At 37.7% G+C, this 25,446-nt stretch overlaps 2 protein-coding genes across 3 annotated transcripts in view; one reads left to right on the top strand and one right to left on the bottom strand.

Annotated features, from left to right (window-relative positions):
- The window catches only part of LOC138692941 (zinc finger protein 235-like), a 42,433-nt gene extending 41,075 nt beyond the window's left edge, over positions 1-1,358 (bottom strand). Inside the window, exon 1 of the mRNA XM_069816347.1 lies at positions 1,250-1,358. The gene's annotated coding sequence lies outside the window, so the exon portion shown is untranslated. The remainder of the gene's footprint in view (positions 1-1,249) is intronic.
- A 3,533-nt stretch (positions 1,359-4,891) lies between these two features.
- LOC138692943 (zinc finger protein 180-like) lies at positions 4,892-24,620 on the top strand. 2 transcript variants are annotated; one of them, XM_069816352.1, is made up of 6 exons: positions 4,892-4,988; positions 5,063-5,257; positions 5,434-5,585; positions 12,979-13,116; positions 15,828-15,898; positions 17,003-24,620. In XM_069816352.1, exons 2-6 carry the CDS (start codon positions 5,242-5,244, stop codon positions 17,958-17,960), a joined length of 1,335 nt encoding a protein of 444 aa, XP_069672453.1. In that variant the 5' UTR covers positions 4,892-4,988; positions 5,063-5,241; the 3' UTR covers positions 17,961-24,620. The 2 variants fall into 2 exon arrangements, with proteins under 2 accessions (XP_069672453.1, XP_069672452.1); XM_069816351.1 differs by having other exon boundaries at positions 4,902-5,257.
- Positions 24,621-25,446: the final 826 nt, after the last annotated feature.

The following is a 25,446-nucleotide window of genomic DNA, read 5'->3' as shown; positions in this document are numbered from 1 at the left end:
CCGTGATTTTCTTTTTATTTGATTGGTTATAGTCGTCATTTGTTCTAAAATTTTCATTAATTTTGAATGGCTAATGACGTTGTCAGTTGTTCTTGGTTGTTTGACGTGAGTGGTGTTATGTCGTGTCTGATGGCTAAAGCTATTGAAAGTTTGTCTTTTATAATTTTCTTTCGATTTGATTGGTTATAGTTGCCATTTGTTCTAGAATTTTCGTTAATTTTGAATGGATAATGACATCAATTGTTCTTGGTTGTTTGACATGAGTCGTGTTATATTGTGTCTGATGGCTGAAGCTATTGAAAGTTTGTCATTTTATGATATATGTGAAAAATGTGTGAACTTAAAACAAAGTATTAAATTTTGTGTCGGTTTTGATTTAGTTCTTTCGCTGGTGAATAAGCATTGTGTTGAATGATAAAACTGTTTTTGTGTGGTTTAAAGGAATTATTTACTGAATTTTCTGTACATGGTTTGTTTATACGAAGTTGACTGTACGACAAAGTGTTGGTTTAGTTCTTTGTTCCTGCATAGTTTCTTTAGATTGCCTTAAATCCTGTGTCATATACTGGAAGTGAAGTGGTTGTCGTTGAAGACGTCAATGAGAATTGAATTTTATTGGATAAGGTGATAAATTATTATGTTTTAGTTTAGGTTAAAGTGCGGATGAAAACTGCCAGAAAAGTACTGCCAGCTATGAAGTTCGAATGCCACCAAACGCCAAAAAAATCAAAGGTGAAAAATTAAATATATTTTAATTTTTCTGGAGGGCTTGTTCTTCTTTAAAAACATTAATATGTATTTGATTTTCCATCTTTGATTTTGTGATGTTTGGTGACATTTGAACTTCATAGTTGGTAGAACGTTTTTGGTAGTTTTCGTAAGCCATGTTGGATTTTGCCCATCTATGAAATTACCGATATTTTCAATAGAACTCCCGTGACCTGTTTTTAGTTTTAGTCACAATCCTGTGTATTGTAGTTCTGTTTGGAATGGCGATATCAGGGAGCTTCCTTCTTGTTGTTCCAGTGACTCAGTTTTCACGTAAGTAACGTACATATATAATCGCTGGTTTAACATGTACCACACTGTCGGCATAGTAACACTCATTTACAGATCGCTAGCAAGTGAATAACTTGTTTCTTTATGAAATCAGGAGAAAGCATCGTTTATGTACACTAGGCCTACTTAATAATACTTCCATTTTTTAAGGTACAAAGACTTCATCACCTGAAGGCATGCCACATGTTACCTGACGGGGGAACAGTCTTGAGTCTTCCTATGCACCTTGAATAATGAAAGCTGTGTTTGCTTCAGTGTTGCCAACACATAAATTGTGTCCCCGTCAGTCTATCACCTGGAAATCCGTCAGAATCCGTCAAAAAAAAATAATAAGACCCACCCAATATATCTATATACAAATATAAGTAGATATTATCGCAACTTCCTTAACAATCTTGATTAAAATAATAATAATTAATCCACATCATCTGCCTCTAGTTCTGCACTTGATGTGCTTTGTTGGTCTACGCTCCTCCAAAAATTAAAGAATTACAAATGACAGTAGCTAAAACAGTCAAAGGACGATGTAAATGGTAATTTCCGCCAGAAAATCCGTCACCCGTCAAAGCTATTCTTTTCCCGTCTGCTACATTGAAATTCCGTCAATTTTGACGGAATTTCCGTCCAGTTGGCAACACTGGTTTGCTTCAGTCTGCAGTAGTGATCACTACCGTCTGTATCTTTAAACTGCCTGCTCTATGCTTAAGTTTTGTATGGAAAGTTGCGTGCAGAAGTATTTCTACAATCTGCCGTCAGAGTACACTAGTGAACACCGCATCAGTACTAATAGCACATGTCTTGCACGTGGTTGTGCATGCATTATTTTAGTGTTATTTTCGGTTTTTGAAAATGGTAAATTGTTGTGTGCCATTATGTAAGTCGAATCAACGAAGTTCTCAGTCTAAAGGTATACGATATCATGAGATACCATCGGCTAAGGAACTTCGAGAAAAGTGGCTTTCGGCAATTTCTAGACAAGGCGCGTGTAAGGGTAGTAGTTGGATTCCCTCCGACCATTCTCGTGTTTGTAGTCTCCACTTTCGCACAGAAGACTATAGAGAAAATTGTGCAAGGAAAATTTTAAAACCTGGTGCCATACCAAGCAAATTTCCAAATTACCTGTGTTACCTACAACCAAGAGAGAAGAAATCGCGAAAGGAACCTGCTGTCTCCAGAGCAAAGAACGAAATTCGCATCGACATAGACTACGGTATGTAGGCCTATTTAATATTTAAAAAAAAATGTTCATTTTATGTAAAATCCTAAATACAAAAGTATGAATTTCTTAATTTAAGTACGCTCTTTGATTATTTCAGAAACTATCTCTCACGACACAAGAATCGATATCCAAGATGAAGTTAGAAACACTAAATGTGACGTAGCCATGCAAGTAGACATTATTGATACAAGAAATAGTGCAAGTCAGTATCAAACGAAAGAAATTAATAGGCTTCGTTCCAAAATTCTGAGGCTACAAAAGAAAATTATGGAATTGGAAAATGATGTTTTGAAATGAATAAGGTCATGACTCTGAAAGATGCTGCGGGCAAAAAGGATATCAAAGCCGTATATCTAATGGATCAATTAAATAATTTTGGACGAAAAAAACCGGAATGGTCAGAGTTGAGAATTCGCTATTGTATAGCATGGAGATCAATATCCCCAAAGGGTTATGAACACGCCCGAAATTCCAAATTATTGTCAGCTCCTTCGCTCTCAACTTTAGACAGGTATATAGGAAATACTGATTGCGATGCTGGAATTTCGCCACTGATTAAATGCAGACTTAGGGCTGAATGTGAAAGTCTCCAACCAATGGAAAAGATAGTATCTATAATAGCCGATGAAATGGCAATCAAAGAAAGGTTGCTATATGATAGAGCGAGTGATAAGTTTTTCGGAGTTGTCAATGCTGAGGGGGTTTATGATGAATGTATTGGCCTTAATCCTACTTTAGCAAACAAATTACTCTGTTTTGTCGTGACTGGACTCTCAACCAAGTAGAGCATCCCAGCAGCTCATTTTCTTGTGAGGAGTTTACAGGGCCCTGATCTTTTTCTATTGACTGAAAAAGTAATCAGAGCTGTAGAAGACTGTGGCTTTCATGTCTTAAGATTAGTGACAGATAACCATAGAACCAACTATTCTATGTTTAAACATTTTGGTAATGGTGATCTCCGAACTTCTGTTCCACATCCCTGCCATCCGCAGAGACAACTTTTTCTAAGTTTCGATTATTGTCACATCATAAAAAATGTGAGGTCGCAATTTCTGGATAGGGAAATGGCTGATGGCAAAGGGAGAATAAGTTCAAAATACTTGAAGGAAATTTATCGTCTACAGAAAGATTTGACTGTTAAGCCTGTTCGATATTTGACAAGAAAACATTTAGAACCGACCTCTTTCGAGAAGATGAATGTTCTTTCTGCCATTCAGATTTTCTCCCCTGCGGTGACCGCCACAATAGAGTTCATGAAGGACAATCACAATCGATTTGTCACTAATTTGAATTTTGCAGACGCCACTTCAACAATAAATTTAATGAAATGCATGTATAAATTTTTTTACAGTGCATGATGTAAGTGATAAAACTCAACATCTACGGCAAAACAATCCTGATTCTATGCATTTCTATGCAGCAAATGAAGAAAGACTACAATGGTTGAAAGAAGATTTCTGTCACTATATAGAGAAAATTCAAATTGAATCTAAACGTGCCAGTCTGCAAGGACTAACAAAAGAAACGGCTGAAGCTCTTTTGTTTACGGCTAATTCCACGGTTCAGTGTGTAGTCCACCTTCTTGACAATGGTTTTTTTATGTCCTCACCAGAAGATTCTCTAGTGATCCTGTGGAAGCTTTATTTAGTGCTGTCAGAATGGGTGGTGGAAGCAATGACATGACTGACGCATGTACGGCAGCATTCGCAATCAAGAGAATTGTCAAATCTGGGCTCTTGATACCTTCGAAATCTGCAAATGTCGCCAACAATATATGTGATTATTGTGGGACAGCCATCAACTCAGAAGGCAACATTCTGTCAATGGGGACGTAAATCATTGTTCCGACCAAATTCTTCCTGATCATGTATTGTGTATTCTGGACAAATTTCGACTTCCTGATTGTAGGATAGATATTAATTTACAAACAGTTTCACAAGCTCTGGTATGTGGATATTTAGTGCGAGTGATAGAAGAAAGAGTGAATTGCGACATGTGCATCAGCAATATTTCCATGCCTAAGGTATCGACACCATTAATGGACATAATTCGTCACCAGGACAGAGGAAGACTTAAGTATCCTAAACCGTGCTGTAGGTTTAATCAAACACGTGCAGGAATTTGTTGAAGCTGCTGTGCCTTATTGTAAAAAGTCCAGCTGCTTAGTGCAAACTATTTCTACTTACGTCACTTTGCCATTAACGCAGTGCAAATTGCTGATGTGTGGGGAGCAAAATCAGCAACAGATAATCAGTGAGTTACTGGTACTGAAATTTGTTAGACCTTTGCTAACTAACATAGGAAACAGAAGAACGCAAAAAGTGTCCCGTTCCGTTTGCCATTCAAAACCTTCGTCCAGAAAGATTCTCAAGTTATAAACTGGGGTTCTTGGTCTTCAGGAATCTTTATTATATTTACCAGGTAAGATTTTGCATCTACGTAAAGTTTATATACTTCAATATGATCTAATTAAGGGCTAAAACACACAATACTTATGTGGAACGTATAGATATACATAGTTGACTTGCGGTGTTCGGTGCTGCCATCTATGATGTGACTGGCTACGCGGAAAGGTTAGCATAGAGCAGGCAGTTTAAAGATACAGACGGTAGTGGTAGTGATATCTGAGTCGCCCTGGTTAAAGGACTGTTAGTCGAAGATTATAATGTATGCCAACGCGCAATTAGGCATCAACAATGCCGTGACGAAAGTATGATAATGGCGAAGTATGAAGGCGAAAAGAGCCCAAGGGTAACTGGAAGTTACCCAGCAATTCTGTTTCAGTTGGTTAAGGGAAACCCCGGAAAAAAACCCAACCAGGATTTGAACCCGAGCCCGCTGGTCACACAGTCAGACGTGCTAACCGTTATTCCACAATAGTGGACATGTCCAACATTACATTATTCATTTACAAAAAAAAGAAAGAAAAAAAAAATTAGGTACTACAAATCACGGCATTCTTGATGCACATTTACACATGTAGGTACCGTACAACTAGTAAATAAAGATAATTGTGTAATTGTTATAAGTACTTTAACATAGCCTACTACTAAAGCAATAATTACTCGAAAACATCTAGTTACATATCAATTTCTTTATTTTCCTCTGTATGTCACATCATTATATCATTTATAATATATGATTTGAAATTTCAGCAAAGAAATTCATCCTCAGTGATTGCCAATTATTGCTTCCCGCACTTCCAGCTGCAATGGATGCAATGAAAGCCGAGACCGAGGTCGACCCGTTGGCCGTGCTAACAAGTGGCGACTCTGCTGACATACAAGAGAAGAAGCCTTTATTGCCTGTGAGTACAGTGTAGGGTGAAACTTCGATTTCCCGCCCCCCCCCAAATAATCCCCTCAACTAACCCATTAACCTTGCCATGTGCCTTGGCTTCACTTAGGGGTGAAACGAGGGTTGAGCGAATTCCGACGATTTTGCAATAGAAAATGTTCGAATTTCAAAGCGAATTTGATGAAATTTTTGTGGAGATGCATTTTAAAACTTAAGCATTCTATTGGTAATTGTTACAAGTAAACTAATTGTAGAGATATGTGGCAAATTACCTGTCAAATGACACGTCCAACGTAATCTGAGTGCAAACGTTCTGTTTTCTAGTCAATGAAACGATTGTAGTCATATGAAACACACGATGCGATGTAATGTGAAGAACGCAGAACTGTTATTAATTCAATACCCACCGAAAAACACTCAACTAGAGCATATAATACTAGAGTAAACACACAAATATCACAACGGAACTTTCTTTCGAAGCCCGCCATTATGATAAACAACGATGCACTTCAACTGTCAACGTAAAAAAAAAAAAACAAAAATCACTACTTCACGACAGCCACACTCAATCGCTTTCTCTTTCTTCGAAACGGACACCTCCGGGATAGAGTAATTTTACATCTTCAAGCAGAGCCTCAAAAAGATCGCGCGCTAGCCTCGAACAATCCTTCCTCCATAAATATTCACAAAGGTGATCACTGAGGTCTTCCTTGCGCACGCCTCCCCGAGACAGACGTCCCTTAAGTCCACGCCTTCGAGCATTAAAGTATTTTATGTTCGAAGGTCCACGCCATGCGTATTCGATCAAATTCGTGCATGCACCGCTTTCCGGATCAACAAAGTTGAGGCTGTGATTCACAATCAAATGACGGAAATTGTTAACATCCAGGCCTTCATATCCCTTCCAGCAGTCCGTCATTATTGTGGTTTGAGCGGAGACATGTTTCCGAATAAGACGAAGGAAAGTATCTTTGTCCCTCTTATTATTCGGACAAATCTCCACTCGCACTTCCTTCGTCTCACGATCTATCATGCCCAAAACCCAAGAACCCTCCACAACACGACCAGCCTCAAATTTTCTACGTCCAATCTTGCATTCGTCAATTTCTACTATATGATTCGGCCTTCCAATTCTAGGTTCGTTCTTGTAACGGCGATCCAGACTGTCTGAAAGAAAAATAAAACTTATAGCAAACAAAAGCCTACAAAAACCTAACCTCACCTGTCACAGTTTCATATATGCAAACCATAATAAAAGCCTATACTAACCTACCTAACGTGTCGCAGACACGCCTATACAAGGCATAATAAAAACCTAAACTATCCTAACTTAACATTTCACAGTTTCGTATATGCAAAGCATAAAAAAAGCCTAAACTAACCTAACCTAACTTCTCACTAAAATCCTAAACTAACCCAAACTAACCTGCCACAGATTTGCCTACACAAGGCATAAAAAAGCTAAAACTATCTAACGCATCATAAAAACCTAAACTAACCTAATCTAACCTCTCACAGTTTCATAAGCCTAAACTAAACTAACCTAATCTAACCTCTCACTAAAATCCTAAACTAACCCAACCTAACCTGCCTCAGATTTGCCTACACAAGGCATAAAAAGGCCTAACCTGTCACAGTTTCATATATGCAAACCACAATAAAAGCCTAAACTATCCTAACCTAACATCTCACTAAAATCCTAAACTAACCCAACCTAACCTGCCACACATTTGCTTACACAAGGCATAACAAAAGCCTAAACTATCATAACCTAACCTAACCTCTCACTAAAATCTAAAGCTAACCCAACCTAACCTGTCACAGATTTGCCTACACAAGGCATAACAAAACCCTAAACTATCCTAACCTCTCCTGTTACACTTTCGTTTATGCAAAACACAATGTCTAAATTAACCTAACCTACCTAACCTGTCACTAAAAACATAAACTAACACCCCTAATCTGCCACAGATTTGCGTACACAAGGCATAACAAAACTCTAAACTATCCTAACCAAATCTGCCAGTTTGGTATATGAAACCATAATAAAACCCCAACCTAACCTAACCTTCCCTTCCTAACCTAACCTGTCACTAAAATGCTAAACTAACCGAACCTAGCCTGTCACTAAAACCCTAAACTAACCTAACCTAATCTATCACAGATAATTACGTAACGCATAATAAAAGTCTAAACTAACCTAACATGTCACTAAATCCCTGAACCAACCTCCCCTAACCTGTCACAAATAATTATGTAACGCATAATAAAAGTCTAAACTAACCTAATCTGTCACTAAAAGTCCACATCTGTGGAGTAACGGTCAGCGCGTCTGGCCGCGAAACCAGGTGGCCCGGGTTCGATTCCCGGTCGGGGCACGTTACCTGGTTAAGGTTTTTCCGGGGTTTTCCCTCAACCCAATATAAGCAAATGCTGGGTAACTTTCGGTGCTGGACCCCGGACTCATTTCACCGGCATTATCACCTTCATGTCATTCAGACGCTAAATAACCTAAGATGTTGATAAAGCGTCGTAAAATAATCTACTAAAAAAAAAGTCACTAAAATCCCATCCTAAACTAACCCAACCTATTACCAAAACCCTAAACTAACCTAACCTAACATGTCACAGATAATTATGCAACGCATCATAAAAGTCTAAACTAACCTAACTTAACCTGTCACAGATAATTACGTAACGCATAATAAAAGTCTAAACTAACCTAACCTGTCACTAAAATCCTAACCCAACCTGTCACCAAAACCCTAAACTAACCTAACCTAACTTAACCTGTTACAGATAATTATGCAACGCATCATAAAAGTCTAAACTAACAGGTTTGTCACTAAAATCCTAAACTAACCTAACCTGTCACAAATAATTATGTAACGCATCATAAACACCTAAACTAACCTAACCTGTGACTAAAATCCTAAACTAACCTTATCTAACCTAATCTAACCGTCCACACTTGTGGAGTAAAGGTTACCACGTCTAGCCGCGAAACCAGGTGTCCCGGATTCGATTCCCGGTCGGGGCAGGTTACCTGGTTGAGGTTTTTTCCGGTGTTTTCCCTCAACCCAATATGAGCAAATGCTGGGTAACTTTCGGTGTTGGACCCCGGAATCATTTCACCGGCATTATCACCATCTCATTCAGACGCTAAATAACCTAAGCTGTTGATAAAGCGTCGTAAAATAACCTACTTAAAAAAAAACCTAATGTAACCTGTCAGTAAAATCCTAAACTAACCTAACCTGTCAGTAAAATCCTAAACTAACTTAACCTGTCACAGATAATTACCAAAGACATAATAAAAGCCTAAACTAACCTAATCTGCCATAACAGTTCATTTTCTTACCTCTACACACTTCCCTCAAGTATGAAAACCAATCCGCGATCGTTGACTCCGCTACATCTGGTACATTCGTCTCATCGCACTCCCTTATTGTTTGGGAGTACGAAAACTTTACACCAAAACCAAACACTATAAGAAGAACTCTCATAGTTGACAAAATCACACGACTGAAAAATGTGTTATTTGCAGCAGGCAACTTAAATGTTCCATAAACCTCATGCCCGGCGCATTTTTTTTTGACAATTAAAGAAACCGTATTTGTCTCTCCTGCCAAATTGAGGATACAGCAATTCCCCACAAAGTGGACACTCATATTTGCGGGAAGCAGACCTTTCTCCCAGCACCACTGTTGCGCTTCATTTTCACTATTAAGAATGCTCAGCTTTCTAATATTAATATTTTCACCTACTACAGCCATTTCCACAACTACGAATATATATTTTAAAATTCCTGCTCGAACATTAGAAACTAGCGCGAAACATTCGTAACGTTATATCGATAGCTATGAATATATACATTTTAAAATACCCGCTCAACCATCCCGCTGGAACATTGCAAACTAGCGCGGAATGTTCACAATGCCTCGTAAGTTATGTTGGTATGACATGTAAGACGGCTAAAAGTGCAGGAAGAGAATTCGCTTAATCCTCGTTCAACCTCACGAGCATATACAATTGATCAGTTGAGCTATACAGAAATATTCAGTACATAGGAAGCAGATTAATTCAGTTCACAAGCATATACAATTGATCAGTTGAGCAATACACAAATATTCAGTACATAGCAAGCAGATTAATTCATTTCACAAGCATATACAATTGATCAGTTCTGTTCTGAACCTTTTCTATTAGTTCTTAAGAGGTTTAATTTGGCAGTACATTGAAGACTGTAATACGTGATTTGTAACTGGTTTATTTTCCGACGCTTTATCAGCTGCCATAGTTATCTAGCATTTGGGGAAATGAAGGTAATAATGCCAGCAAAATGAGTCTAGAGTCCAGTGCCGAAAGTTACCCAGCATTTGTTGTTAATGGGTTCAGAGAAAACCACGGAAAATCCTCAACCAAGTAACTTTTCCTTATCAGGATTTGAACCCGGCCTGTCTCATTTCATGGTCAAACATACTGTTACTCCACTGTGGTGGAATATAATACATGGATAATGAACTCTATTTTTTTAATAGCTTAGGGCAGCTGGGTAGATACAAATCTGATTTGTATCTTGCATTAAAATAATGAATGTTTTGATTACTACTAAATGTTTCTTGGCTTTTAATATATAACTACATCAGGCTAAGAATGTACTCACAAGGCAAAGTCAAGATTTCTAAATTTTGGAAAATCTTTGTACATGATATCCTTTTATGCACACCACTCATTATCCTTATAAGTTGAATTTCCAAAAGAAATATGTGTTAGCTTCACATGACTTTCCAAAGAATATTAATTCATATTTCATTATTGAGTGAATGTATGCTAAATATGTCTTTTCAAGGGTGTTTATTTCGCCAAGAGAAGATAAGGATCTTATCGCATAACAGGCAGAGCTCAATAAAATTTAGGAGTAAAATATTCTATGTGTGTTTTTTTAGTTCAAGTGATTATCCAACTCTACTCCAAGAAACTCTGTGCTTTTAAATTCTTTGAGATTAGTTCCATTTAACCTAATATTGTAGGAAAACTGAGCAGTGTTATGTGTAGGCCCTACTAAATTTGACTGCACTGGTTTTATCAACATTAAGTGCTGGTTCATTTGCACCAAATCATTAATTCATTATATTCAGCACTGTATTAGAAGATTTCATAATGTCATCGTATTGTTTACTTGGGATAATCACACTTGTATCTTCTGCAAGCAAGATTACCTGGAATAAATTATTTATGGTTGAGGTTAAATCATTAATATAAACCAACGAGCTAGTTATTTATAGCTCGTTGATATAAACTAAAAAAAAAATAATGGACTTCAAATTGATCCCTGGGGAACTCCATGTTTAACCTTTCTGAATTCTGATTAAGTAACTTTGTGAATATTTAGTATATTTATTTTCTCCTTTTGTTTTCTATTTGCAAGTAAGATGTTAACCAACCCAAGATTTCATCTTTAATACCATATAATATGATGATGATGATGATGATGATGATGATGATGATGATGATAATAATAATAATAATAATAATAATAATAATAATAATAATAGCAATAGAATAGGCTAGCCATATGCTATGAATTGTGAAATACATTTTACAATTAATAATAATTATTGAAACTTTATGTGGTTATTTGATTACATGCATAAAAATCATCAGTATTATAGAAATGATGTGTAAAGAGATAGTTCCTTAATAGACATCTAAACTGGTTTCTGTTATTGTATACATGTTTAATATATGATGGCAAAGAGTTGAACATTTTGTCACCTGCATGAACCTAGAACATCCTTTTGAAAATGTGCCAGATTAGCATTTGTTCTCTGTACATAATTTCTATGTTTTGTATTAATGTATACACCAGAATTTTTCATGAACTAATTGAAACTTATCATAAGCATCGATTTTGGGGTGGAGAGGAAAGGCAGTTTCTACCCTCTCAATTCATAAAGGCGGGTGCCCCCTCGTTAAAATTAATAGAGAGCGAGAGAGATTCCTAATGTTAAAAAAATGTAATGAATTTATTTGAAAGAGGAAAAGTAACTAGGACATATGCCAAACATACTTATTTCAAATCCGTAGAGAAGGTCAGCTTTCTGAATGACCTTGTTAGTGACACAACTCACAATACCCTCTCTCTCTCCTCCTGCATTTGAGATCGGTAAATCCCCACACTTGATGCAATGGTGACTCCACTTCTTTGTCTATGATTCACGTTTTTTTCAGTTCAGCTCAAATCTGTGAACTGTTGCAATCAAACAGTAATGGTCATAAGTATTAACAAGCAGAAGCAGAAATAATACAGAATTATCAGTTCAGTTAACTGTATTCTTGCATAATACCAGTTTCCAGATTACTAATGTTCGAAATTATTTTTAGTAAGCAATTAAATTTGTTACGAAGTGTCAACATTCAGTTTTGGTGATCGTTGCTTTCGTTTTCGTGGGTGTGTGATCATTGATCAGTGTTTGCGATGTAAGTATTGATAAATGGATGATTACTTAGTCAAGAAAACGGTCCAATGAACGGAATAAAATGATAATAGTGGCAGTGCCAGTAATAGCTGCAAGAATTAACTAAGGGTGGAAATGTGGTGCATAAGAGCTGTAGTTTTCAACCATTATGGGTGTAGCAATTTCCATGGGTATTATATAAAAATCAGACGATGTTATTTTCTGTAAAATATGTGAGGGAATTTTTTATGAACGGCAGTTGAAGTTTCTCTCACTTTTGCGAAGAGTCCTGCACCCCAGTAATTCAAATAATTACCTCTGCCATGTATGTGTGCCTATGCTGAAAGAAATATACGGTTCTCACATCATTTCCACCAGATAAAATTATAAATTATGGTGATAGTCTGATAAACCAGGCAAAGCAAGTTTAGACTCGTCACATTATAATATGTTGGAGGCTTACTTGTTACATAAAGGTATGTTGACAAGTGAGGCATATGCCTTAAGAGACCGATAACCTCCAGACATATTTTCGCCTCCTTTTATATTCTTAATTTAACGTTAAAGTCCAAAACATGAATGAAATGATGGCCCAGGCGGAAATCTATATTTGATCTCTGAAGCGAGAACAGGCGGAAAAACAAGTGTTCAAACTGTAAAAGAAGACAAATGAAGGGGTGAAGTTTAATGTGTTCACGATTCTTTTTATCTCTTGTAGACCGTTTCTTAGCCATTGCATTTGACTCTAAATATGTTACATAATGTAGGCTACATTTCAAAATAACGTGTAACTTAATGATTTGTCATTTGTTTGTAGTTATTAATTTAAGAGCTGTATTTCTCTTTCTTTTAATAATGTGTGCCTGCAGATTCAATTTGATGCGATATATAAAACCAAGTTGGATACAGTGATGATTACAATTGAACGTGTCTGTTCCACAGGATAATAAATGTTTTAATCTGCACGCATCTGGGATAAAATCAGAGTGTGTGGACCCTAGCTGTATCCCCTCATCGGAGGTTAAATGTGAGGAAACTCCAGTGCTAACTACAGTTTGTGAGGCGAAGTGTAAAATTGAGGTAAGTAGAGATTATGAATCTTGCAAAGTGTTTGGGACATTTAGCTCTTGTTATGTTTGTCACATAATTTTCCCTTTGCAATTTATTGGTGTAACTGATGTACTTCGGTACATCGTAGTAACTGATGAAGATTTTGCGTTTCCTTCACATTCATTAATTAGCCCTAACTTGGAGACATTTTCGAGTTTGATTTCGGTCTTCAACTTAGAGAATATTAGCATTGTTAATAATAATAATAATAATATTTATTTATTCTGGCGAAGTTAAGGCCATCAGGCCTTCTCTTCCACTTTGCCTGGTATTCAAAAGTCTGTAGTCCCCACAGAATCTCCAATTATCATATTTTTAGGCACCAAGTGTAGAGAATTTGTCTCTGGGTTGCTGGACGGACGACAAATTCCCACGTTGACCATGTGTTGGATTCTAACTTGACTTGAGTAAGTTTATCTGGATCAGGCATCTAGCTTTGCTGCAACTGGTAGACCAGTCATTATTGAGTGGTAAACACCAGGAACGTTACTGGAATAAGAGTGACTTTGAGCATATCTGTTGATATTCCACTAGTCCGATATGTGAAGCTGGCCACTATCATTTCTGATGTCCAGTAGTAGGTCGAAAAGTCTGTACCAATGACAGGGTTTTTAACATCCGCCATGATGAATGACCAGTCCCAATTCCGAATTCATAAACTATTCCTCATAATTAGCAATAGATATGCCATTTGCTGCATATATGTGGACGACGATTAGAGTGTAATCATGTCTCCTGAGCTGTTGGGGGTAGTACTGAAATATCAGAAACTATAAGTGACAAACAGATGGCTAGTTACTAAGTCTGTATCAGTTTCTACCGCGTCTACTGGTAGTGCTGAAAGTTATGCATTGTCTGTACATATGCTGCAAATGAACATGGCTGTGTACATTTGATTGTACTTTGTTCCAAATGTCTAGTGGTACCAACAGATTCCTGATGCAGCATTATACCTTGGTGATGTTGTGCGATACATTTTTCGGTGACTTAATTGGAATCTGTTCCTAAATCTTGACAGTGGTCTTATATGCATCTCACTTATTATGTTGTGCTAGTTCAGAAATTTGTCTCTTCAGTCATGGCAAATGATCACTGGAACTAGCCGTGGCTCTTGTGAACCCAAATACTAGGTGCATTGATATCAAGCTGCTAAGGTATGTAGATCGTCATCGCTAGCAACCAGGATGGCACGAGAATTAGAAGGAACCTGCAACAAACACATTAAAAAAAATTATCACAATGAATGCTAGTGTTCGAATCTATCGTAGTACACCAGATGGCTTCCCTTAATTCAAGGCCTGGAGACAACTTTGTTTTTCGCCCCTCTGACTCCTCATATTCTTTTATTAGTTGAGCCTTTAAATCAGTGTAAGGTGTGGATGATAGTGGTTTTGAAATTAAGTCACCTATTTCGCTATACAGTGAACCTATTCTGGTACATAATAAAATAATGTAATTTATGTTCATTAATAATTTTTGAATGGTCAAATTGTGCTTCCACTTCAATGAATCATACTGCCACACTGCTGATAACTTATTCCCAGTTCTTCCAACTTTAGGACAGAATTCATTTGTGTTGAAATTAAGAATGTTTTCTTCAGTCATTATCAAGTCGGGGTGAACACTATACATTAGACTGTGTTTGTCCCTGCTGCTGTATTCGTCTTATTTATGATTTGACGTAAAACAAATTATCCCACACACAACACATATAACGGAAAACTTGAATTTGTTGTTGTTGTTTTCTAATACCAGGCGTTTGACAATAAAGCCATTTGACCTCTTGCACTGCAATATCTTTCAAAGATATCATGGTCAGCCACTGAAGCACGGATTTTGGGGTATTCCGAATCCATTTATACCGCCAGCATTCCATTGTAAGATAAACTTGAATTTGTTACTGCTAGCTAAAAGGAAGAAAAACTAGCCAAACAATACTGCTGCCATAATTCCTATCACACAAAATATTTTTTAATCTTCATTGATACAATCACATGAAATTTTTGTGTCTTCAGGATCACCACCACAAAAGAGTAATACATGCCACAAATATAACACTTCCTGTCTCATGTGATAAGAAACTGTACAGTATGTTTTACTACATTGTAAATCATCTGTTCCACTGTTGAACAGATGTTGGAAAGATAAACATAATAATATGCACCCAAATAAAAATATAAAAAGATCCGTTACTTGTATTACATTACATAACTTCCTTATTTGCAAATGTCGGTTTTCGAAGTTCTTCTCTGCAGTGGGATATCAAGCTAAGCCCTTTCTCCGTGTGAGACTCGTAACTTGAGTAATGTGGGGATTACTTAGGATCAACATAGATGTGAACAATTCCTGGGTGCACTCCTTTTTCTTTCTTCCCTGTGAAGCATTCTGACATGATTCGAATGTAAACACATTTTAGTTCATCCTCCCTTCAGATAATAATAATAATAACAACAATAACAATAATAATATGGACTACTCCGAACAATGTCTTTCAAGTGCCATGTGCGGACTGTGTGTAGATCACGAAAAGACTTCTTTCTACATCACATGCACTCTCTTCGAACAAGTCAAGAGTGCAGGTGTCTTGAGGAAGGATAGTGTGATGGCAGGAACTTCGACACAGAACCAAAGAGCAATTCTATTAAATCTGCATCTGTTGTTTCTCTGTTCACTCATTTCAGGAAGAACTGTGCAACTTGGACAAAATAGAGGAAGAGCTTTGCCTGCGAGACTCAACAGAAAAGAACGAGAGGTGAGTGGAATGTGAGGATCTTCATGTTGAAATCATAAACTCACGTCATTACGGCAACAAGCGTAGGAAGAAATATATTTTTCTCTCTCATTTCCCAGTAATTAAATCATGTATTAAAATGCGGTAAAAGTTTAAAACTTTAAAAACCCTAAAAATGTCATAGTGTTGAAATGTATTAAACATATACCTTATATATGTTGACTGGCGATTTCGAAGTGATTTTCTACGTCAATGGTTTGACTAATGCTTCAGGCTTGTGTCTTCCAGATCACTGGGTGAAGTTACAGGAGTGTGGTGATGGGATTGCCTTTCTGTTGTTCATTACGATATCAAAGTGTATGAATTGAAATTTATTTGTGTATTAAGTAAATATAGTCTTGTGTCTTTGTATAGTTCATATTATTCGAGTTGGCTGCAATATCTAACAATTCCATGTTTGTTCTATGTTATTATCTGGCGTATATAATGTGTACTACCTTTCTTAGTATATTTCAACACTATGAAATTAAAAAGTTTTTCGAAGTTCTAAACCTTTTTTAATCACGTTTTAAATATTGATAATGTTATAAAGTGAATCAGAACTCAGAAAATAAATCTTGTAAATATAACGTTTCAATCCCCATCAAGAACAGTCGTTTCCCAAAACATAATTTATTACATATGTTTGGATTATTCAGTCGGCCAGATTTCACCTCCCATCTCCATTACTGAAGCCACACCAACACAACTCATCTTATTCCCTCCCTTCTTGTTACCTCGGGCTTAAGCAACCAATGTTTCGTCCAGTTCTTATCTCCTCTCCACGTATGTGAGGATTGTTAGAGATATTATGAACATTTGGGGGTTCTTCATATACTAGCAGTGGAATATCTTTCTCATGCAGATGTTGGAACAGGAATCTCTCATTTTCCTTTAGGCGCGTTGTGAACTGCGGAGTAACAAACTGTAATCATCTCTGATCCTGATTTCCTGCTTCTTCCAGTACTTTGTGTTTATTTCATGGTTTAGATTTTGTTGTCAGAATTGTCTTACTACAATGTTGATAAATATTCAATGTAATGAAGGGAAGGACAGCCACTCTGTATTATCTGCATATCAATGCAGTGTTGCAGGGACATCTCACTGGCACGTGCTTGTGGAGGATGATTACGTGACTAGTGGTTGTGTTGCGGCAGACAAACCTCCACACGAGTATACAGAGTGTCACATACTGAGGAGATTGCTTCTGAGGACACAGACAGACAAGTCCTTCGCATCTTTACAAACTCCGCAAAGTCACGCAGGTGACAAACCTTTCAGATGCACTGTCTGCTGCAAGAGCTTCGCTTATTCTCGAACTCTCAAAATGCATGAACGGCGACACACAGGAGACAAGCAATTCAAATGCGAGTTGTGTGGTAAAAGTTTTCTGCAGTCAGATTGCCTGAAACGTCATGCACGCCAGCACACCGGCGAGAAGCCGTTCAAATGCGACGTTTGTGGTAAAAGTTTCTCAGACTCGAGGTACCTCAAAATTCACGCACGCCAGCACACTGGCGAGAAGCCATTCCAATGCGACGTGTGTGGCATGAGCTTCTCCGTGTCCTGGGATCGCACAAGACACGCCCGCAAGCACACTGGCGACAAGCGCTACAAGTGTGAAGTTTGCGGCAAGAGTTTCCTTCAGTCAGGCACTCTGAAGATACATGCCAGACGGCACACTGGCGAGAAGCCATTCACGTGCCTTGTTTGCGGGAAGAGTTTCTCTGAGTCCGGGAATCTGAAGAAGCATGCAATCTGGCACACGGGCGAGAAACCCTTCAAGTGCGAAGGGTGTGGCATGAGCTTCACGGTGTCTTCAGATCTGACGAGACACGCCCGCAAACACACTGGGGAGAGACGCTACAAATGTGACGTCTGCGGCAAAAGTTTCTTGTATTCAGGGACTCTGAAAATTCATGTACGACAGCACACAGGCGAAAAACCATTCAGTTGCGATGTTTGTGGGAAGAGGTTTTCTCATTCCGGAGCTCTGATAAGACACAAGCGCCAGCACACATCGCAAGACATTGAAATGCTCTGATAAGACACAAGCGCCAGCACATTGAAATGAAGGTTCGAAAGTTCTGAGTCATTCACCAATTCAATATGCACATTGCTACAAGATAGGGTAAAATCTGAATGTCCAATTTATCTCGCAATCCGAAACTTTGAAATTGGTAGTAAAACACTTATACAAATTTGTAAACAGAAATCAACTGCTGTAGAAGTAAATCTCGTGCTCAGGGGGCTTTCCAAACATATTTAACAATGACAAGAAACAATATAGGTTTAAAGCTGAAGGTTAGATTAACTTACAAATACAGTGAAACCTGTCCAAAGCGGTCGTCTGAAATTACCTTGTAAAATGGCCGTTTTATCAGGTGGCCGCTTGATTAAGGTTGCGGTTTTTTATGAATCAGGATGAAAGTACTGAATTTCATTGACTTTTTAGTACTATGCGTGTACAACAATCGTGCATATTAATGTCAGCCTCTTCCATTCTTGCAACTAACCTTTTCAAAACTCAATTTCTTCGCCCTCCCACACTTGAACCATTCGTAAACGAAATCATTCACATTACTAAACACAGATTCTCTCTTCTTCTTTGGCCACCATACATATTTTCCTCCCATTCTTTTAATATTTCATCTTAATTATACCGTGTATTTGTGTCCTTCCACATTTGAATATTTCTGCAATTTTTCTCGCAGATGTTCCTTTCTCACTTTCTTCAATAATTTTTCGTCTCACCTCTAAACTTAATACCACTATAGATTTATTGTTAGACATGATTTCTTTTTAAAACTAAAGTCAAAGTTCCTCTGAATCAACTGAATGAAAATAAGAAAAATTCGTAAAAGCTGGTCCAATAGAAAAAGATGGAAAGAGGAGAAAAAAAAAATTTTAAAAATTCGAATGGTTAACTACTGACCTAAAACATACTGTGACATTTTCGACAGAAAACGTCCGTGTTTCAATCCTTTAAAAACGAGTAAGAATTTATAGCTGTGCAGGGTCAGAGTGAAAATTGACAAAAGAGTCATAAAACAGTAACCAACTAACCCTAAGATATGGAGGGTGTACTGTTGTACACTTAGCTATTGTCCTCGTGATATTGCTTCCTGTCCTCTAACCATCGAAAAAATAGGTCAGACAGTATCCGTGAAAACATTTTTTGTTGGACAGTGACTGTTATAGTCAGGTTCCAATCCAAACAGACACCGGCCGCTGGCCGAAGCATGAGGTGGCCGCTAAATAAAGAGACAATTTGTATTGATCTTATGGCAAATAAAATTGGTTCCAGAGAAAATTGGCCTTTTGGCCAGGTGGCCGTTTAAATGAAGTGACCGCAAAGGCAGGTTTCACTGTAATACAATTATGATATTTATAATTTAACTGATACAAATACATTAAAACACATTAAACAAACATATTTCTTAAAAAATAATATCCGTGACTGTTTTTAAATTTGCTGACACTACATTATTGTAAACTTGGGTATTTCTTAATTATTTCGTTATATATATAGCATTGGAATGAAGTAGGTACCATGATTAAGAGCTGTGCTTTTGAAACAGATTCCTTCAGTCGTATGAAGTCGGATCATTTAGCTCTGTAATTGTAATGATACAATTTGAATTTATTGTGATTTTGTGTATAAAGTCCAATAAAGCATTAGAATTCGCAAATTTTCAGAACATTTAAATCAGTGAACAAAGGTTTGAATGAGTAGGCATGTTGTGATTATTCTTTTCTGAACAAGTATTAGCAGAATTAACAATACTACAGAATAGATTGAAATAAAGCTACATAAATTATACGTAAGATATTAACTGGCAAATAGAGGCACATAGGCCAGGTGCATTTTATTTACGGTCTTTTTGATATGTATTTCTGTGCAAGGTAATTTCCAAAGATACATAGAAGCCGTTCCATGGTGGTTGAAGCATGACCTTGGATGCGCTGTGGACGAAAATGCGTCTACTACATAAGATTTTCACATGCTCCCACCCACATAACCTGTGCGAGATAACTAGATGTCCTTCAACCATGGTGGAACAGCTTTTATGCCACAAAAGGTTATGCACTTGTTCAACATGTTCATGGGATATATTAAAAGTATAATTATTAATATGCATTATGTATATTGAAGATAAAGACGTTTATGATACTGTATGTGGAATGAACACTGCATCTGTGCTAAAATTACAGTTTGAAAGTGGGGAAAAGCCCATTTGTCACGAATATTATACTTGACATGCACGTTGTTTACAGGAAGAACACAAATAATTGAAAATTTTTCTGTTCTTGATGAGCAGGCTTAGGGACTGGGATGAGTTAAGTATCAGTGTACTTACGCATGTACTACATTTTCTTTTAAGCGCGCTGTAAGAACAGACTTTCAATGTAAATAAATAAGTTTTTCGATACTACAGTCTGGTAACTATGAAAACTGAAGCATTTTGTGCGTATGTACAGGTTCATTCTGCGTTGTCCATGTGGGCATTACAGTGTACAATGATGAATATTACGAAAATTAATTATTGGGACAATATCAATGGAAGATACCTTTTTGCTGTCCAAAGTACCAGTATTAATTATTTTCGTGATGATATTATAATATTCAGCGTAATGTATCATTGTTCAGCCATGAACCCCATCTTGTTATTATTGGCCTTGGGAGAAGACAAATTCCAGGTGCCATTTTCCAGAACTTTAATATTCTCAAAGGGGCTTTTCGAAAGATTTTTTCACGTTGACTATGAATTTATCAACATTGCTATAACACGCAGGAATATTTTCAGCTACTTGCCCGTGTGCAAGATAGGTTACATAATCATGTTGCTGTAATGACCTTGTAGATTTTCACAATATATGGAACTGCGTCGGTTACAAATAGCAACACATCATCATATTGTATACCTTGGAACCATAAAAGAGACATAGATGTTGTAAACAGCTCTTCTGTTGTCTCAATATCGTTCACCTTCGCAGTATTCCAGTTAATAAAAATGTCTACCTTGCATTATTTGGGGACAAAATACCCACAACCACAATACGCACACTCCTGCCAATAGCATCAGACTTTTCATCAATTGAGACTCATATTTATTGCTTAGAATATGTTTTCTAATGTTATTAATCCTCTCTTCATAACAAATAGGTAAATCAGCTTTGTGTAACGTGGACTCTCGTGTATTATTTTAAAAACCCCTAAAATGGGGATTATTTTATTTATTAAGAGGAATATTGACACTTACCATCATGTTACATAAATCTATACAAAATTATTATTTTTCGTCTAAGTAACCAACTCGTAGACGTCGTAGGAAGCTTGTCAATTGATTTTTGTTCGATAGATTTCCTGTACAACTTTCTGCGGCTTTTATTGTTTTCACTGTTAGTTCAATCTTACATACTATACAAACATTTTTTCCGTAATTTGTATAAAGAATCTCACTTTCATATTACTTCATTGTAGATTTTAATTCTACCCAGTTGAGCATTTTTACCTTCGTCATTTTGTACTCTTAATTACACTTCGCCGTATTAAACAATAATGAAACACTGCGATAGAAAGATGCCCTAGTTGAGGAATGTGTACGAAATAACAAATAAGCAATTCACTGCTGTGTGTTGTAACAGTTTCAACTTCGTATGCGATCCGTTTGTTCTGACAGAGGCTCGGGGTGATTTGACTACACTGACGTCACACATAGTCGAACCGTTACAAACCTTACCGCAGTCTTAAGTCATCCTGGTTCCTACGTCTGGTTATGCCATAACACTGCATACCGCAAATCGAGTTCAACGTTAATTTCGCATTTGCGCTTTAAAATTGCGGTGTATCAAATATTCAGTCTCTCTTCTATTGAATTCGTAGTAAAACATCTCGGGAAAACAATCCAATTTTTAAAAAATGGTCAATCTGTCAAGTCCACACCTGTGGATAACGGCTAGTGCGTCTGGCCGCGAAACCAGGTGGCCCGGGTTCGATTCCCGGTCGGGGCAAGTTACCTGGTTGAGGTTTTTTCCGGGGTTTTTCCCTCAACCCAATATGAGCAAATGCTGGGTAACTTTCGGTGCTGGACCCCGGACTCATTTCACCAGCATTATCACCTTCATCTCATTCAGACGCTAAATAACTAAAAGAACCTATTACCATATATATTTGTCAGCCCCTAAATCAACAATCGAACATATCGAAAAATATTGTGCTTTTCCTATATCAATAAAACAGAAATATCTCAATCACGATAGTTTGCCATTAAGTGACTGTTTTAAATTTATTTTGGGGTGAAGTTCGCCAGTGATTTCCATGTTGATTTTAACATATTCTGTTGAAATGTTTTTTGTTGAACAGTCGTTAATAATGAAGAATATGTAAATTTTCGCATTGTTATTTAACACTGTTAGCTGTGACTTGGAAAATTTTGGGTGGACATTTCAGGAAGTACGTAAGCAAAATTAATTTGTGTTGCTGCAACATGTTGAACCTCTAGAGTCCAGTGCTTTCTGTCCTGTTCCTACACTCTCTGTTCTCTGAGTCCACTCACTGTCCTCCCAGTGCACTCTATGTACTCTCAGTCCAATTTCTGTCCTGTCACAACAATCTCTTTCCTACCAATCCACACTATGTCTTCTCAGTCCACTCTTCGTACTCTCAGTCCACTCTTTGTCTTCTCAGTCCACTCCCTGTCCTCTCAGTCCACTCTGTGCTCTCAGTCCAATCTCTGTCCTGTCACTACATTTTTTTTTCCTACCAGTCCAATCTCTGTAGTCTCATTCCACTCTATGTCATCTCAGTGCACTCTCAGTCTACTCTCTGTCCTCTCAGTCCACTCACTCTCCTCTCAGTCCACTCTATGTGCTCTCAGTCGAATTTCTGTTCCGTCAATACACTCTCTTTCCACCAGTCGACTCTCAGTCCACTCTATGTCATTTCAGTCCACTCTTTGTCTTCTCAGTCCACTTTATGTGCTCTGATTCCAATTTTCATCCTGTTTCCACAATCTCTGTTCTCTCAGTCCACTCGCTGTCCTCTCAATCCACTAAATGTGCTCTTAGTCCAATCTCTGTCCTGTCACTACACTCTCTTTCCTACCAGTCCACTCTCAGTCCACACTGTGTCATCTCAGTCCACTCTTTGTCATCTCGGTTCACTCTATGTACTCTCAGTCCAATCCCTGCCCTATCACTACACTCTTTCCTAGCAGTCCACTCTGTCATCTCAGTCTACTCTTTGTACTCTCAGTCCACTCTTTGCTTTCTCAGTCCACACTATGTGCTCTGACTGAAATTTTTTCCTGTTTCCACACTCTCTGTTCTCTCAGCCCACTCACTGTCCTCTCAGTCCACTCTATGTGCTCTCAGTCCAATCTCTTTCTTGTCACTACACTCTCTTTCCTACCAGTCCACTATCAGTACAATCTATGTCATCTTAGTCCATTCTTTGTAATCCCGGTCCACACTATGTGCTCTCAGTCCAATCTCTGTTCTGTTTCTATACCGGTACTCTCTGTTCTGTCAGCCCACTCACTGTCCTCTCAGTCCACTCTATATATTCTCAGTCCAATCTCTATCCTCTCAGTCCACTCTATGTGTTCTCAGTTCAATCTCTGTCCTGTCACTACACTGTCTTTCCTATCAGTCGTCTCTCAGTCCACTCTATGTCATCTCAGTCCTCTCTCTGCCATCTCAGTCTACTCTCTGTCCTCTCAGTCCACTCTTTGTACTCTCAGTCCACTCTATGTACTCTAAGTCCAATCTTTATCCTGTTTCCACACTCTCTGTTCTCTCAGTCCACTCTTTGTACTTTCAGTCCACTCTATGTGCTCTCAGTCCAGTCTATGTCCTGTCACTACACTCTGTCCTATCAGTTCAGTCTTTTTCCTCTCAGTTTAAGCTCTGTGCTGTAACTACACTCTCCGTCCTGTCTGTCCTCCCAATGGTCTCCGAGTGCACTGTGTGCTCTACTGTCATTGGGGCATTATATATCCTAGTTTTACGATTATTTGCATGTCTGTCGTACTCATACATTTTCCATGGAATTACATTTATATGGGGATCGAACCCGGGTAATAATTTTTTGGTCAACAGTTTCTTTGCCGTACGGTTTTGCTGAGCTGGAAGCATCGTGTCAATGCGACTCTGGTGTTCTGTCTGTAAACTACGTACACGATTTCATACAGTTACAACCAAAGAGTTTGTATTACAAACTCGTTGGTTACAACTTATTGGCTTTTCAAATATATGACAGCAGCTTTTCTCTTATCGGTAATTAGTGTAGTGTTGGCAGCCATGCATATATGCTTAATTTGATTTAAAGGTACGGTCACACGTCGCTACTTTTGCAGCGCTGCAGTACAAAAAACTGCGCAACTCTTGTACTGCGACGTGTGAACAACAGTGGAACAAGTAGCGGCTGCCGCACCTGCTGCCCGCTACTTTTCCATGCTGCGCGCAACTTAAAAGTAGCGACGTGTGAACAGGGTTCTCAGGGTTGCAGCCGCAGCATTTTTGATATCGGTTTTGTTGAAACTTTTGCTGCGGTTGCAACCAGTGTTACCACCCAAATGTGTCAATGATACTTTTATTGTTTGGATATATTTTAATGTTAAATGTGATGAAAATAAATAATTTGTAACAGTTATTAAATACACAACACAGTCTGAGCATAATTGATGACGATATAATTCATTTTTTAAGTTTTCCGTAGCGTAGTTCCAAACAGGAGGGTTGCCAACATTGATTACGTGAATATACTGTTGGTTATCATTTAAGTATACAGGCGTTTTTAAAAGCTTTATAGTAAAAATAATGTCAATTTCTGAATACTAGATACGACAGAAAAGCAAATAATAGATAAGGATGAGTTTCTTAATAATGCGAACATAACCACAAAATGTATATTGAGAAGTCAACACGGAGATGGGAACCTGCAGCATGACAGCGGCTGCAAAAGTAGCGCCTTGCGTGTGAACAGACTTGCAACCTCCAGTTGCAACTTTTGCAGCACTCAGGTTGCGCAGCACGAAAAGTAGCGATGTGTGACCGTACCTTTACGTAGCAGGGGTAGCAGCCAACGAGCACCGAGTACCGAGGTCTCTCTTCAACCGAATGCACGTATTCATTTTATGAAGAAAAAGAAATAGTGTATTAATATTATTATAATTAATTTTTATAATCACGAAATCAGACTTATGCTTTGCAGATTTAGTAGCTTGCATTAACTCCATCGTGATCTAACTTGACCCACTTGGTAATAAAACTTCACTTTTGTTCGCCGTTATAATCTAATTATATACTATAAACGAAGAGCCTATCAAATATTATATGGTTAAGAGCATTCCACTTTTTCTCTAAACAAAAATCGGGACATCTATACGAAATACTGGCAAAAGGAAGATAATGATAATTTGCGTTAAGAAGCAAGTTGCATTATTAAATCGAAGCAAATGGATCAATCTATGAAAGTACTTATTATAGGCTAGCATTTTTATTGGACTAGTAGCAAAATAAGGTCA

This window comes from Periplaneta americana, chromosome 17 (genome assembly GCF_040183065.1).
Source record: "Periplaneta americana isolate PAMFEO1 chromosome 17, P.americana_PAMFEO1_priV1, whole genome shotgun sequence".
Lineage (NCBI taxonomy): Eukaryota > Metazoa > Arthropoda > Insecta > Blattodea > Blattidae > Periplaneta > Periplaneta americana.
The sequence above is the reverse complement of the archived record's forward strand: the minus strand, read 5'-3'. Positions and strand labels throughout refer to the sequence as shown.

Coding starts and splice junctions, on each gene's coding strand:
- LOC138692943 (XM_069816352.1), top strand. Junction 13,117..15,827: donor AGGCGAAGTGTAAAATTGAG/GTAAGTAGAGAT, acceptor CACTCATTTCAG/GAAGAACTGTGCAACTTGGA. Junction 15,899..17,002: donor TCAACAGAAAAGAACGAGAG/GTGAGTGGAATG, acceptor ATATCAATGCAG/TGTTGCAGGGACATCTCACT.